Genomic DNA, 13,623 nt, shown 5'->3' on the forward strand with positions numbered 1-13,623 from the left:
TCTCAAATGTTAGAGCTGGAAGGGAGCTTACTGATGGTCTAATCCTGTGTTTTGCATAGTGCAGGCTGTGTCCCAGTGGTGATGAGTTATGAAGTCAATTTAGAGGGTCACAGATGGCATTAGGAAGTAGAGGAGGAGAAAGTATAGAGTAACACTGAATAAAAGTGAAAAAGTGTCGCACATACTGTTTTGCGAAACTTGTTTTAGTTGTATTAGAGCGTGTGTGTGTGTGTGTGTGTGTTTGGGTGTATATGTTTGTCCTGGATCTCAGTGTAAAGCCTGTGTGTCTTAATATGAGTTCTGGTCCAAAAAATTAGAAGTTATCAATATACTCAAACACTTTCCTGTCCCAGGTTGGACAATTGGAGCCAGAAGGGAAATGCCTTTCTCAAGTCACACAGCAAGTCAGCAGTAGCCCCAACCCCCGGTATCCTTTCCATTAGACCTCAAGATCGAAGTATGCTTAGGGGTGAAAGTCAACCTTCGTCCTTGGTTTCCACACCCGCCTGGCAGCTGGCATTCTATTGTCTTCTGGAACATCTCCTTGTTTCCAGACCAACTGGACTGGCTTTTCTCCTCCTCTAGCACTCCTACCATCCTTCTACCATTTGGGATCAGTGGTTCTGTGGGATGGGGGCATAGGTGTGGATGATGTGTGACTCATGGACAGCTCATGGTAGCTCAGTTCCACAGCTCACTGCTTCCTGGGCCTGATGGCCCTGTGAGAAAAAGAACAACAGCCTCTCTGTGAAAAAGAGGGGGGACGTATGATGACTCACATAGAGGGCATTCTCAGAAACAACCAGCTGACAACTGTGGGCGCTAGGTAATTCCTGCCAGATTAATGCACTCTAGCTGTTTTTTCTCAGTCAAAACAGAAGCACGTGGATAGTTTTCTATAACTGCAGAAAGACAGCAGGATTATGAAAGACGATCCAGCCTAGGACTCAAGGCGCCTCTGCTTTTGACTTAAAGGAGAAATGATCTACTTCACTAATAAATAAACATGTTGCATTTACAATGTACCAGGCACTATTTTAAGAATATTATAAATATTTACTTATTTAATCCACACAATCAACCTCTAGGTCTTCTAAGAGGACTCTCCTACCTACAGCTGTAGGCAGAAGGTTGAAAAGTGTTGAGATGTGTTAAAATAATTTGTTTTTCTTCCTGATTCGAAGACAGGAGGGTGAGTACACTTAATAGTTTAGAACTATGTCATTGACAAAGTGAATTAATCAACAGTCAAATCCAGGCAGAAAAGGTCAACTGCCTACTTTCTCTTGGCAGGAGGAATTGGGAAAAAGATTGTTCTTGCAAAGATTCATCACTTCTTGAAGCTTTCCAGAATTGGTGATGGATTTGCAGAAAGCCATCTGCTTTTTAAAAAGAAAATTTAAACCGCCCTCACATATTTGTAGTAGCTGCTTTGGTGTGTCGGGTCTGCTTTGTCCTGAAACCAACCACCCACTCAAACCCCCATGGAGATTGAACCTGTGCCCTTGGCCTTCTAAGCCAGTGCCCTGCATCCTGCTGGAAGAGGATCCTCAATGAATAATTTATTTAATTAATTTATTACCACAAGTCTAAAACTGATCCTGACCTTGGAAACAGCTAGATTTGGAGATGATGATGAAAATTAGTATAAGTTTACTGAAGCGTAAGAAGAGCAAAAGATTTGAAAACAGAATTAGGGCCACAAGGTATGGTGGTACATGCCTGTAGTCCCAGTTAAGGGAGGATAATCACTTGAGGCCAGCCTGGGCAACACAGTGAGGCCAAATCTTTTTTTATTTTTATTTTTTGGAGACAGAGTCTCAGGCTGTCATCCTAGGTAGAGTGCCGTGGCAGCACAGCTCACAGCAACCTCAAACTCTTGGGCGTAAGCAATTCTCTTGCCTCAGTCTTCCAAGTGGCTGGGACTACAGGCACCTGCTTTAACACCTGGCTATTTTTTTGTTGCAGTTGTCATTGTTGTTTTAGCTGGCCTGGACTGGGTTCGAACCTGCTGGTGTCGGTGTATGTGGCCAGCACCCTACCCACTGAGCTACAGGCGCTGCCCAGTGAGGCCTAATCTTTAAAAAATTACCAGGAGTTCCAATGCAGCTGGGCAACATAGGGAGACCCCCATCTCTAAAAATAATAATACTAAAATAAAATCAAGAACAAAGAGGAATAGGAAGTGAGGTTTGTTTCTTGAAGTACCAATTATGTGTCTCTGGGTTTTATATGTTAACATTTAAATTCCATAATACTCTGATCAAATCTCCATTTCCCAGATGAGGGAGCTGAGTTAAATGACTTGCTGTAGGTAAACAGGTAAGGTACAGAATTCAGAATACATTCTGTCCATAGAACCTATTACTCCTTCCAAATTATGCAGGAGCTAGAATTTTTTAAGTTTGAAAAATGATTCATCCTTAGCAACTTTCACTGACCATGGCAAAACTTTAATTGATCTTTCCAAGCCACAGCGTACCGATTATCCACCAGGAATACCAACAGTTAAAATCTGTTCTCTGTAATTAAGTCTTGGTTCCCTTAACAACTCCACCATGTAATTAAACTTATTTCTCAAACAGGCAGATATGGTTCACTAAAGAATCTGAGAAGAGCCATTTAAATTATGCTCAGTTTCTTGCTCTGTGTTAACCATGGTCAAGTCTGGGCTTGGAACTGACGTGCAGAAAGAATGTGGAGAATGCTGCTGGCCTAGAACTCACCAGTGCTGAAACTCCTCCAGACTCAGGGTATATTTCCTGTGCAATTTATGAAACTTCTGACTTATTGCTGTTTGTTGTTTGCCTTGATGAACATGTTGGGTAAAAATGCAGCTTGCTAAATATTCATCCTTTTCTTTGAACAGCCTCCACTGAATGAGGTGGCAAATTAACAGTAAATAATTCTTAGAAATGGAAAATGTTTCTTTTTAAAAGGTATAATTATATGACTGCTCACACTAACAATGTCTTGAAAAAAGATGTTCTAGCCAGTATCAGTACATTTTGTGGCTATATTGTGAAAAAAATTGACTTACACCAGTATATGGATTTTTCCAGCTAAGATCTGGCTTAGTGCAAGGCTCTGCAAAAATAAGAATGATATTAAATAGTTAAATTACACACTACTTTTATAAGGCAGAGTAAGAAGGGGAACCCACAGGGATTTAATAGCTTCATGAGCCTATAAAACCCTAGGTTTACAAATGCAAGTCAAATAAAACCTATGAAAGTTGTAACCAAAAGTTATTTTGAGTTAAAGGTCATTAAATAAAAGGAAGATGGTAAGCAAGATCACTTGGGCCCACATTCAAAATAAAATGCCGACATAAAACACCAGTGGGCTGTAAAACAAAAACTAACCTCTTCGTGGATAAAAAAAAAAAAATACTTTCTAAATTTGAAGTCCTACAAAAGCAAAGGTCCAAAGGACATAACACAAAGGTCTGTACACTTGTGTGATCTCCCAAGGGCTGCTTGGAAGGGACCATGCAGTTAGTACTCAGAACAGCACAACCTCTTCAGAGAACTGAATGGGTCCAGATACTGGAGAATACCATCTCCTGAATGCATTGGACTTTATGCCAGGAGATTAAAGAGAAGAATAAATTTATGACTTTCTCTACCTGTGGGCAATATAGACTCAGCTTATTATCTGTACCCATTGTAATGCACAGTAATTACAATGCTGAAAATAACGCGACACATGTGACCACTGTAGTTAAGTTTAAAAGGGGGGCATTTGTCATATTTTAGTCTCCACATCTGGTTCTATCATATTTGCCAAATGATTAATATAGAAATATATTACATTGAAATCCTACATCAAAATTTTACTTGCCAGGAAATAGGACACTTTCCTCCCATCTCTCTCCCAACCTTCCCCCACATTCTAGGCTGAAGTCAAATTTCTAGCTCTAGGGTTCATTTGAGTGAGGAGAGGACTCTGCTCTTGTCTTTAATTCTCTAAGTTCTGCAGTCACAACTAGGATGGATATGCATCCTTTGTTTTAAAAGCACATCCCTAGGGGAGAAAGCTTACTACTTATTCTAAAAGCAGATGGGGCATCAGATACCTCAAACAAGTTAAAAGCACAGGAATTATTGTTAAATTCGAAATTTTAAACTCCATTTTATTGAAATATAAGTTTGTTTAGTATATTTACACCACACTTTGCACACATATATACATAGAAGGCAAATTCTGTCAAATAAAAAAGTTTTTTTCTTAATAAAACATTAAAATAAAAACAAAATAAAGTGCATGAAACTGATTTTTTTTTTCTTGTGGTGAACATCATCATTGTCAAAATTTTGGTCGGTTGGGTGGGGGAGGAAGAAGAAATTCATTATTTGACTCAGTGCATACAGCTCGCCCTGAATTCCTAGCCTTCCGGCCCAAATGACAAGAGGTCAGGAATGAGTCAAATTGTCAGGATCTGCAGGGCTCCCCAGAGTCTGGAGGTCCCGCTTTCTTTGTCCTTTCCGGAGCCGTCCCCTACTTGGAACAGTGATCTCACCACCTCAGCGCTGGAACAAAGGGAGAACACAGGAAGGGGGCTCTCCACCAGCCAATGTCACAGCCCAGCTCCAGGGCCACCAGCGCAGCGTTTGGTAGGAAATTACAGAATTAGCTCAAGGACTCAAACAGAAGTTTTCCTTTTTTTGGAAAGAAAAAGGGGGACCAAGATCGTGGGGCATCTCCCACAGGGACAGCCACTCCAGGGCCAAACCCCAGCAGTTTCTTCAGTTCCAATCTCCGCGCTGGCACGGGAAAAGAATCCTTTATAAGCTGGGTGGAGGGGAATGTTAACACTTCTCGCTCGATGAGTTCCTCGTCCCAGAACTTTGAAAGAAAATATCCTGGGATTGAAAGAAGGGGGCAGGTGGGTGAAGCTAAAGTTTTAGACACCTTCACGCTTAGGCCACTGGCTGGGCGTTGGCTGGCTGGTCCCAGACAGAGGCAGAGACCACAGCCCTTCCCCCACCATCCATACCCTAGTCCGGGTCTCTCTCTCTTCTCCTCCTGGTGATGCTAAGTCCCTGGCCGGCGGTCGTACTTGGCCTTACAGTGCAAAATGTGCTTGGCTAGGAAGTGGAGGCGGCGCTGTAGCAGCTGAGCATGGGGGTCGGCGAGCGCGGCCAGCTCGGGGAAGCGAGGCTCGTGGCGCCGATAGAGGCGCAGCAGCCGGGCCGCCGCGTCCTGCCCGCGGTGTAGCTCCAGGACGCGACGCGCAGTTCGTTCGCGGAACACGCACACTGACTGCAACAGTGGCTCGTTATATTTGTCCCACATGCCTGCCACCCGGTAGCCGTGCACCAAGCCCGCCTCGTTGTCCAGAAAGACCAGCGCCCCGCCGGGACCGCGGTGCAGGTTGCTGGTGGCGCGCTGCATGACGCGCGGGTCCCACTGCAGGCTGAATAGGTTGCTTACAAGCCGGTCGAAGTTGGCGGTCAGGTAATCGAAGAGGATCAAGTCGGTCCATTGCACTAGGTCCACCAGCTCTGCCTGGCTGAGGTTGGTCAATTCGCCCCCTGCGTCGCGCAGGGGCTGCAGACGGCCGTCCTCAGAGCGCCAGGGTGCCGGTACCACCACGTCGGTGAGGTTGGGCAGCCAGCGCGTCAGGCTCACCACGCTGCCCTCTGTCCAGTGTGCAGCGCGCAGCTCCTCCTGCACCTGCGCCCACTGCGCGCCCCGCGCCTCCACCCGAGCCAGTGCCAGCGGCGGCACGTGGCGCTGGAGCCCCAGCAGGCGCGCCAGGTAGTAAGACAGGGCCTCGCCCTGGATCTGCTCCGGGTTGATGCCGTACCGCACACAGGCGCGGGTGCCGTCGGCAAAGCGGGCCAGTCGGTTGGAGCTTCGCCCGCAGCCCCCACGTTCCAGGGCCACCACCCTGGCGCCCCGCGCCATCTCCAGCCACGCTGCCGCCTGGGCCTCCGAAAAGCCCCGGGGCACCTGCTCCTCCAGGCCGCGGCTCCAGAAGACACCCCCATGTACCACAACGCGCTCCTCCGGCCCCTGCCGCCCGGCTGGCACGTGTCGCCTGTGCTCACCCGGGGGCTGCCGGGGCGGGCCATCTGCGCCGGCCGCCAGGGTGAGTAGAGCCCGGAAAGTTTTCAGGGAGCCGCCGTGGGCGTCCCAAGCCAGGGGCCGGGGCAGAGGGAAGCGAGGCGCGGGCGCTGGGCCGTCGCTCCCGGCCGGACGCCGTGGGAGTCGGTCTTCAGGCGGCGGGGCGGCGGGTAGCTCCGTACGCGGCGGCAGGAGCCCGCCCCACAGCGCCAGCAGCGAGCCCAGCGCCAGCAGCCAGAGCCCCGCGGTGGCGGCGGCGCCTCGCATCCTCCTGCCCATGCTCCCGCGCCGGTGCCACCGTCGCCGCCGCCTCTTCAAGCCGAGCCCGGGCACCCGGGTCCCGGCGGCGACGCGGGCCGGGTAGCTTCTTGGCTCCCGGGCTTCGGGCGCCTCAGCCCCATAGCGGCCGCCGGTCACTGCGGAGCTCTGTCCGGCGCTGGGAACTCGCCTCTCCGCCGCTTCCCAGCTGCTTTTGTATTTCGCTGTGAGACCCTCCGGTGGGCGCGATTCACAGGCGCCCGGACCACGTGGGAGTGAGGGGGGATCCCTCTCCCCCTCCTCAGCCGCTGCTCCCCGCCCCCCGCTCCCCCGCCCCTTCCCCTCCTCTTCCCCTTAAAGCGGCGATGGCTCCTTCCAGGAGGGAGCGGCGGCCCCACACTCGGCCAGGGACTTAGGGGCCGGGAGGAAGCTGGACTGGCTGCGCCCGCGCGGGGGAGTCTGAGGAGGCGGTGCAGAGCTGCAGTCCCAGGCCGGGCGGGAGGGACGCGCCCTGGGCCCTCGCGAGGGTTGGGTGGTCGCCGGCTCCCTTCGCCTAAGCAGCTCTTGTTGTCCTGCAAACTTCCCGCGGATCCCCACTGCGCTCCGGGCTCCGCCAGGCGAGGATCAGGGCGGGTCCCTTTGCTTTCTTCGTTTTTGACCGGGTGATTCACGCAGCCTTATGTAAATCCCTGGGAATCTCTCCGAGCCACAGAGGAGGTGACTCCGGTAGGGAGAGGAACCGTCTGTAGCCAGCAACTTTGAACCAACTCTCCCTTTCACCCGAGCACGCCCACTGCCACCAGTCACTGCGGCCTGGAGAGCTTTGAGGTTGGCGGCTCGGCCTTTCTCAAGGGACTGGGGGGTATTAAACCCGCGCGTGCACGTGCACGCAGCACCCCTTGGCCAGCCATTGTGCATTCGTGCATCCGTTCAACCAAGCGACTGCCCCGGTTGTGGTCACAGGAGCAGTAAAATCCACAGACGCGAGTCCCTCTGCCCACGGAGTTTGCATTCCAGTGGAACGTTCGGGTTGCTGTTTGGAGGTAGTCTGGGATCCGACCTCGTGTGGGGGACCCGGGTGTCAGGCATGACTTCTCAAAAGAAATAGTAGTTTCTTCCGTGAGGAAATTGAGGTACGGAGGAGGGATGGGTCTTGCTCAAGGTTCCGCAGTTAGCAAGTGGAGAAGGTAAAAGTCGAACTCGGGTCTCCTGGCCCCACGCCACTGGATTTTCTCTCTATAGGGGAAAGTTAAATATTTTTATCAAGTCACCATTCTCAATTTTTAAACTCACTGTCATTGAACTAGTCACTTTATTCCCTAAATGTGATTTTCAGTTGAATGAAAGGAAGTAAAAACAACAATCCATATTGCAGTTGATTTACTGGTTTAATGGTTTGGGAGGGGGGATGGTAAGGAGATGGTGAAAAAGCAAAGGAAACCAACAAATAAATAAAACCCCTAATACATTTTCTTCCAGCCACCTTTGTATTTAAATTACCAGAAAAATTTTTGGATGTGAACCGGCCCTCTCCCTTCCTTCTCTGTGTCCCAGATCCAAATCGAGATTCCCGGGTTAGACACGAGGTAGGGCGTGGGAGGTGCTAGAATCTACCTCTGAAAACCGGAGTTTGAAACCTGTTTCCTTACACATGTTTCTTTTCTCCCCTTATGCCTCCATGAGGTGCACATGGGGGGTTTTCAGCTGTACTGCCTCATTGGCTGGCACTGATTATATTTTATTCTCCAAAGAATGAATGTTCTGGAATCATAGAGCACACTTTGTTTGTGGCTGAGCAAAGGCATCAAAAAACCACATTTGGGGCCTTCAAGCCCTGACCTTCTATGTTTTCTCTGGTTTGGTAAGTATATATTGGCTGAAGTGTGGGGTCTTTGTGGAATCTCTTCCCAACCACATGGTGGCTTTATCGTGCTTTTTAATAGCTTTTATCTGATAATGAGATTACTATGGCTCCCATATGGTTACATCAAACTATATTAATTCATTAAAAGGTATTATCTTCCTGGCCCATACAAGCTCCCTCCTCCCATCTTTCTCTAGCAGGCAGGGATTGTGTCTTAACAACTTTTATTTTTTTTTACTACCTAACATAGTGATTTACATTAAATAAGTGTTCAATAAGTTAATTTTTTTTTTTTTGTCTTTTGGTTTAACTTCTAGGGGTGTAGATGTACATATTTTAAATACAGCGTTTTTAGCTTGGGCAAACTATAAGCAAGATCGCCACCTTGTGGGCATAAGTAGAATATCATCTAATTAGAGAAAAGTGTATATATTAATATTTTTAACATGACGATTAATTGTTTAAGTTAAGCTCTAAGAATATCAAATAGCTATTATGGCCCAATCTATGTCTTAGAGGTTATGGGGAAATCCAAAGTAGTTGGTGTCTCCATTTTTTTGGCTGTTAGCAAAAGCTGTAAATAACTACCAGGGATCTTTCACTGTAAACTTCTCCGGGAGCCCGTTTGTCCATTGTTTTATGGCTGCCTGGGCACAATGCCTGGCACTTAGTGGGTGTTCAATAATAATTTGTTGAATAAATCATTGGCTTGTTAATAAGATGAAGGTCTGAAAGCAGTGTGTATTAAGTTTTATTTTTTTTAACTAAGGGGTACAAGATAAGACTTTTCATTAATTTTAAAAGGAATAAATATGGGCGAGGGCTCTGCATAATGAGTGTGGGGGAGGCAAATGATTTCCAGTTTGGAAGGGGTGGCTTCAAACTGTCCTGGAATCTCCCAATTATATTCTGGTACTGATGAAAAATCTGAGGCTTCAGAAGATGAACTGATTTTACCTTTGAATAGCCTTTGCCTGTGGCTATGGGACTGAATGCACCAGGTACCAGAACAGGATACACGTTAATAACAAGTTAATAGACATGCAGAATTACAGAATACCAGAGGAATAAACACACACACACCCAAGGTAGAATGCCGTTTTAAAGCGACATTTGATTATTTTTGACAGTGTTTAAAAACACTGCTCTATTTTGCCTGTTGGATAAAAACACTCCCATTCTCCTTTACTTTTCAACCTATGGACACCCCCAGCTCACCCGTGGCCAACACAGTATGGCTTTTTGGGATCACATAGTTAATCATAACATGTACTGCTAGTTCCTTCTGGCATTTGCTAGGGGGTGAGATGCTGCTCATCTGTCCCTTAACTGGTATCTATTTACACCTTTAAGACTTTCTTAATACTCCCGACCTGGGCTTCTAATATCTTCAAACTTCAAAAGTCCTGTTTGAAGAATGACCTGGTTCATATAACAGTGCTTCATGGGCAAGAGAGAAATGGTAGAGTTGAGGGGTGGGAGCAGGGCAGGAGGCTTGGAGTTGGAAGACCTTCCAAGTCTGGCATTAGAAGTATCTGGATTGTTCCTTGAGCTAGTTATTTACCTTCTATGACTTTTAGTTTCTGAATCTGAGAAATTAGGTTAATAAATGCTACCTAATGCACAGGACTGTTATGCAGCTCATGTGAAATACTCGTGTTAATAATAACCACAACAGTGGCAGCAAACACTTACTGAGTTTGCTTAGTCTGGGCCCAGTGTGGGGCTAAGCTCCGAATGTGCTTTATCTCATTTAAGCCTCCCAGCAAGCATTCTTTTTTTTTTTTTTATTGTTGGGGATTCATTGAGGGTACAATAAGCCAGGTTACACTGATTCCAATTGTTAGGTAAAGTCCCTCTTGCAATCATGTCTCCATCAAGCATTCTTGTTGTCCCCCATAGGTGGGAAAGCTGAGGCTCAGCCAGTGACTGGCCTGAAGTCCTGCAGCAAGGAAGTGGCAGGGCTGAGATTCTAGAATGATGGAGGCAAAAACCCCTTGTAAATTATAAACTGCTGGGGGAATGGCAGGCATAAAAATTATTGCATTATATCAGAATAGATTCAGCTCAGATGAAAATTTGCTTTAAAATGTTTTCTGTGGTTGCTGCTAAGTGAAGTGGTGAGGAATGTGAACTCTTAAGCCAAATTTTCTGAGTCTGAAACTTAGTCCTGCCACTTACCAGGGGTGTGGCCTTCAGTAAGTTACTTTAACTTCTCTGTACCTTAGTTTGCACATCTGTAAAATGCAGTACCAATAGTATTGTTAGTAATAATAGTTATAATAATTATATAACATCTAATGATTACAAGTAATTAATGGTAACAAACCTTATAGATTACTGTGATGATTAAATTAGTCCTTATATTTAAAGTACTTAAAAGCCCATCTAAAGCAGTGGTTCTCAACCATCCTAATGCTGGGATCCTTTAATAAAGTTCCTCATGCTGTGGTGACCCCCCAACCATAAAATTATTTTCATTGCTACTTCATAACTGTAATTTTTGCTACTGTTCTGAATCGTAATGTAAATATCTGATATTAGGTGACCCCTGTGAAAGGGTTGTTCGACCCCCAAAGGGGTTGCGACCCACAGGTTGAGAACCGCTGATTCTAAAGTGTTCACTATTCTTCTAGTTTTTGTTCTTTTTCCTCTGTGTTTCACCGTTCCATTGCCCAAATGGAGATCTCTTCCTTTACCTGTTACTATTCTCCACCAAGCCTCACCTGGGGCTTGAAATATCTAATACAGGTGTTCCAGCTCAATGTACCTTCTTTGTGCCCCAGATAGGTGTCATCCCTGACAATTTTATGATTTTCTTCCCCCTGGAGCCGGACCAGCTGGCCTCTACCAAGGTTCCCAGAGCTCTTGTGTTAAAAACCCGGAGCCTCCAGCCAGCCTTAGGCATACAGATCCTGGCTTCTTCTCACTCTTCTGCCTCCTTCAAACCTGAGCTTTTATGGGTCTCCCAAGTTACAAGCCCCTCCCAAAGGCAAAGGCCTCCAAATGTACCCTTCCGGATGCTTCTACAAAAAGAAAGAGAAGGAAAGACAACGTCAGAGAGGAGTGTAATATTCCTTGAAACTGGGTATAACTCCCTCCATTGGCCATTACTGTTTGACCTTGGATAGATTTCTAACCCTCTGGTTATGGTTTCATTATTTGTGCCTCCTTATTATGGATTAAATGTTTGTCTCCCCCTACACCATCCCCAACTCATGTTCAAATCCTAACCTCCAATGTGATGGCATTAGGAAGTAGGGCCTTTGGGAAATAATTAAATCATGAGGGTGGAGCCCTCATACTTGAGATTAGTGCCCTTATAAAAGAGACCCCAGGGTGGCCTCTTACTCTCTTTATGCCATGTGAAGACAGAGAAAGAATGCTGCTCCCTATGAACAAGGAAGAGTATCCTTCTGGCACCTTGAGTTTGGACTTCCCAGCTTGCAGAAATTTTTTGTTTTAAGCACCTAGTCTATAGTATTCTGTCATAATGGCCTGAACTAAGACTCTCCCTCTTCCCTATCTTTTCTTCCCTTACATTATTTTTCTGCTTGGGAATCATTTTATTTTTCTTGGTATTTCTATTTGACTATGATCTGGGTCTTCCAAGAATTGCTTGTTTTATCCTCATGTACCTGACTATCTAGCAGGCCTGGGCCGTGTTTGAACCCACCAGCCCCAGTGCGTGTGGCTGGCACCCTAACCACTGAGCTATGGGTGTCCAGCCCATATACCTCACTCTCAAGAACTTGTACGGTCACATCTTGTTCCAGGTAAATCCTACAGGAAAGGTAGAAGGAGGGCAGGAAATCTTTGAATTCAATTAACCTGTCTGCTTGAGTGAGTCCTGCTTTTTAAGAACACATTGTGCTTCTGGAAAGGAAGTCAAGGTTGACATGAACCCTTTAAATTATGATGAGACTAACATTTTTATGATTCTCTTTATTTCATCTTGCTCTCTTCTGGACATGCTTTGAAAAAGGTTCCTACAGACCTAATGTTAAGGACTAGAATCTAAAAGTTGAAGTAATGGTGAATCAATTTAGCAAATTTTAGAGTAGTTGCCAACCCATATTTCAGTCCTAGTTACAGAGCATGATGTTAAGAATTCTGAAGTGGACATTTGGGGACATGAATTTCTTTCTCTACTACAACTTACTTCAACAGATATTTATTGCCCACATGCTAAATGTCCAAGGAATGGGCAGTAAGTGATTGGGCATCACATTTCTTTTCTTCCTTATGTCTGTATCATGGAACATTTTTTTTTTTCCTGACGCCTTCCCTTACCTTCCTCCTCCTTGGCAGGTCTCTATCTTCCTCCTCTGTGCCTCTGTCCTTGAGGGAAGGCAGAATCCTGATTGGGCTAAACCAGTCATGGTGCTTTCAATTCCTTGCCAATGATTGGTTAAACCAGAGGCATGTGCTGCCTTATTCTTGCCAATGACCTTGAGGGGAAGTCCTGTGGGTGATTTCTAGAAAAGGTGTCAGTACCATTACAGAGACATAGGAAAGATATGGCACCTTTTCTACATGGTTTCAGTCTAGATGGGAGGCCTGGCCTGGGGGCAGTCCTTGTGTGACTGCCAGAGGAACTAAGTCCTCATCATCAGGATGGCAGAAAAGAAAGATGGAAGGAATCTAGGTGGTTGCTGAGTCACTAAGCTCTCAAGTTCACCAACTCTGGAGACACCCCTCCTCTTGACTCCCTTGTGGTTTAACTCACTATGAGTTGGGGTTTCTTTTGTTTACCACCCAAAGTTCCTAAATGATATATCCTTTTACACTGGAACTTACAAATGAGAAAGGGAAGCAGACATATAAACAGATCTCTTCCTTCACAACTGGGCTGCTGGGGAGGCAGTGTGGGTTAGTGTTTTTGGAACATGTGGTCTGCAGCCCAGCTGAGTCTTGCACTTGTGCACTGTGCTGTCTGGGGAAAGTCACAGAACTTCCCTGGACCTGTGTACTCATTTGTAGAATGGAGATGATAATTGTTCTTGCCTCATTATTATATGGATGAGATGTACCTTAAGCACTTAGTAAATGCTCAATAAATATGAGTTGCTGTAGCCATTATGGGAAAAGAAAGCACTTAGGAACATAGAATAGTGAGCAACTAGGGCTGCCAGAGAAGTCCAGGAAGGCTTCACCAAGGAGGCATATGTTGAGATGAATCTTGAACAGCAAGTGGAGGTTTGCGGGTCAGAGTTTGCAAGGGGGAGATGGGAAGAGACAGACAAACCGAGGAAACAGCACGACAACTCAGCAGCCACGTGCCCACAGTCAGATCACGGGATCTTGTAGGAGCTCAGTTTCTTCATCCTGGAAAGCACTTGACTGTGCTGGATTAGCTTAATCCTCTTTTGGTAAAAGAAACAAATCACAGGCATCCCTCCCCCCAGATTGAGACTCTCCAGGCCCCT

General features: G+C 46.3%; 1 protein-coding gene across 3 annotated transcripts in view; it reads left to right on the top strand.

Annotated features, from left to right (window-relative positions):
* The first annotated feature begins 5,146 nt into the window (after positions 1–5,146).
* PAMR1 (peptidase domain containing associated with muscle regeneration 1) overlaps positions 5,147–13,623 on the top strand; it is a 161,292-nt gene continuing 152,815 nt past the window's right edge. For 2 of the 3 annotated variants that reach the window (XM_053561150.1, XM_053561152.1), the window contains exon 1: positions 5,147–6,097. In XM_053561150.1, the coding sequence (XP_053417125.1) occupies positions 5,995–6,097 (103 nt within the window). In that variant the 5' untranslated portion in view covers positions 5,147–5,994. Of the gene's footprint in view, positions 6,098–7,356; positions 7,374–13,623 lie in introns of those variants that run through there. The other variant, XM_053561156.1, reaches the window with a different exon arrangement.

The sequence above is a fragment of the Nycticebus coucang genome, chromosome 14 (genome assembly GCF_027406575.1).
Source record: "Nycticebus coucang isolate mNycCou1 chromosome 14, mNycCou1.pri, whole genome shotgun sequence".
In the NCBI taxonomy this organism is placed as follows: Eukaryota; Metazoa; Chordata; class Mammalia; order Primates; family Lorisidae; genus Nycticebus; species Nycticebus coucang.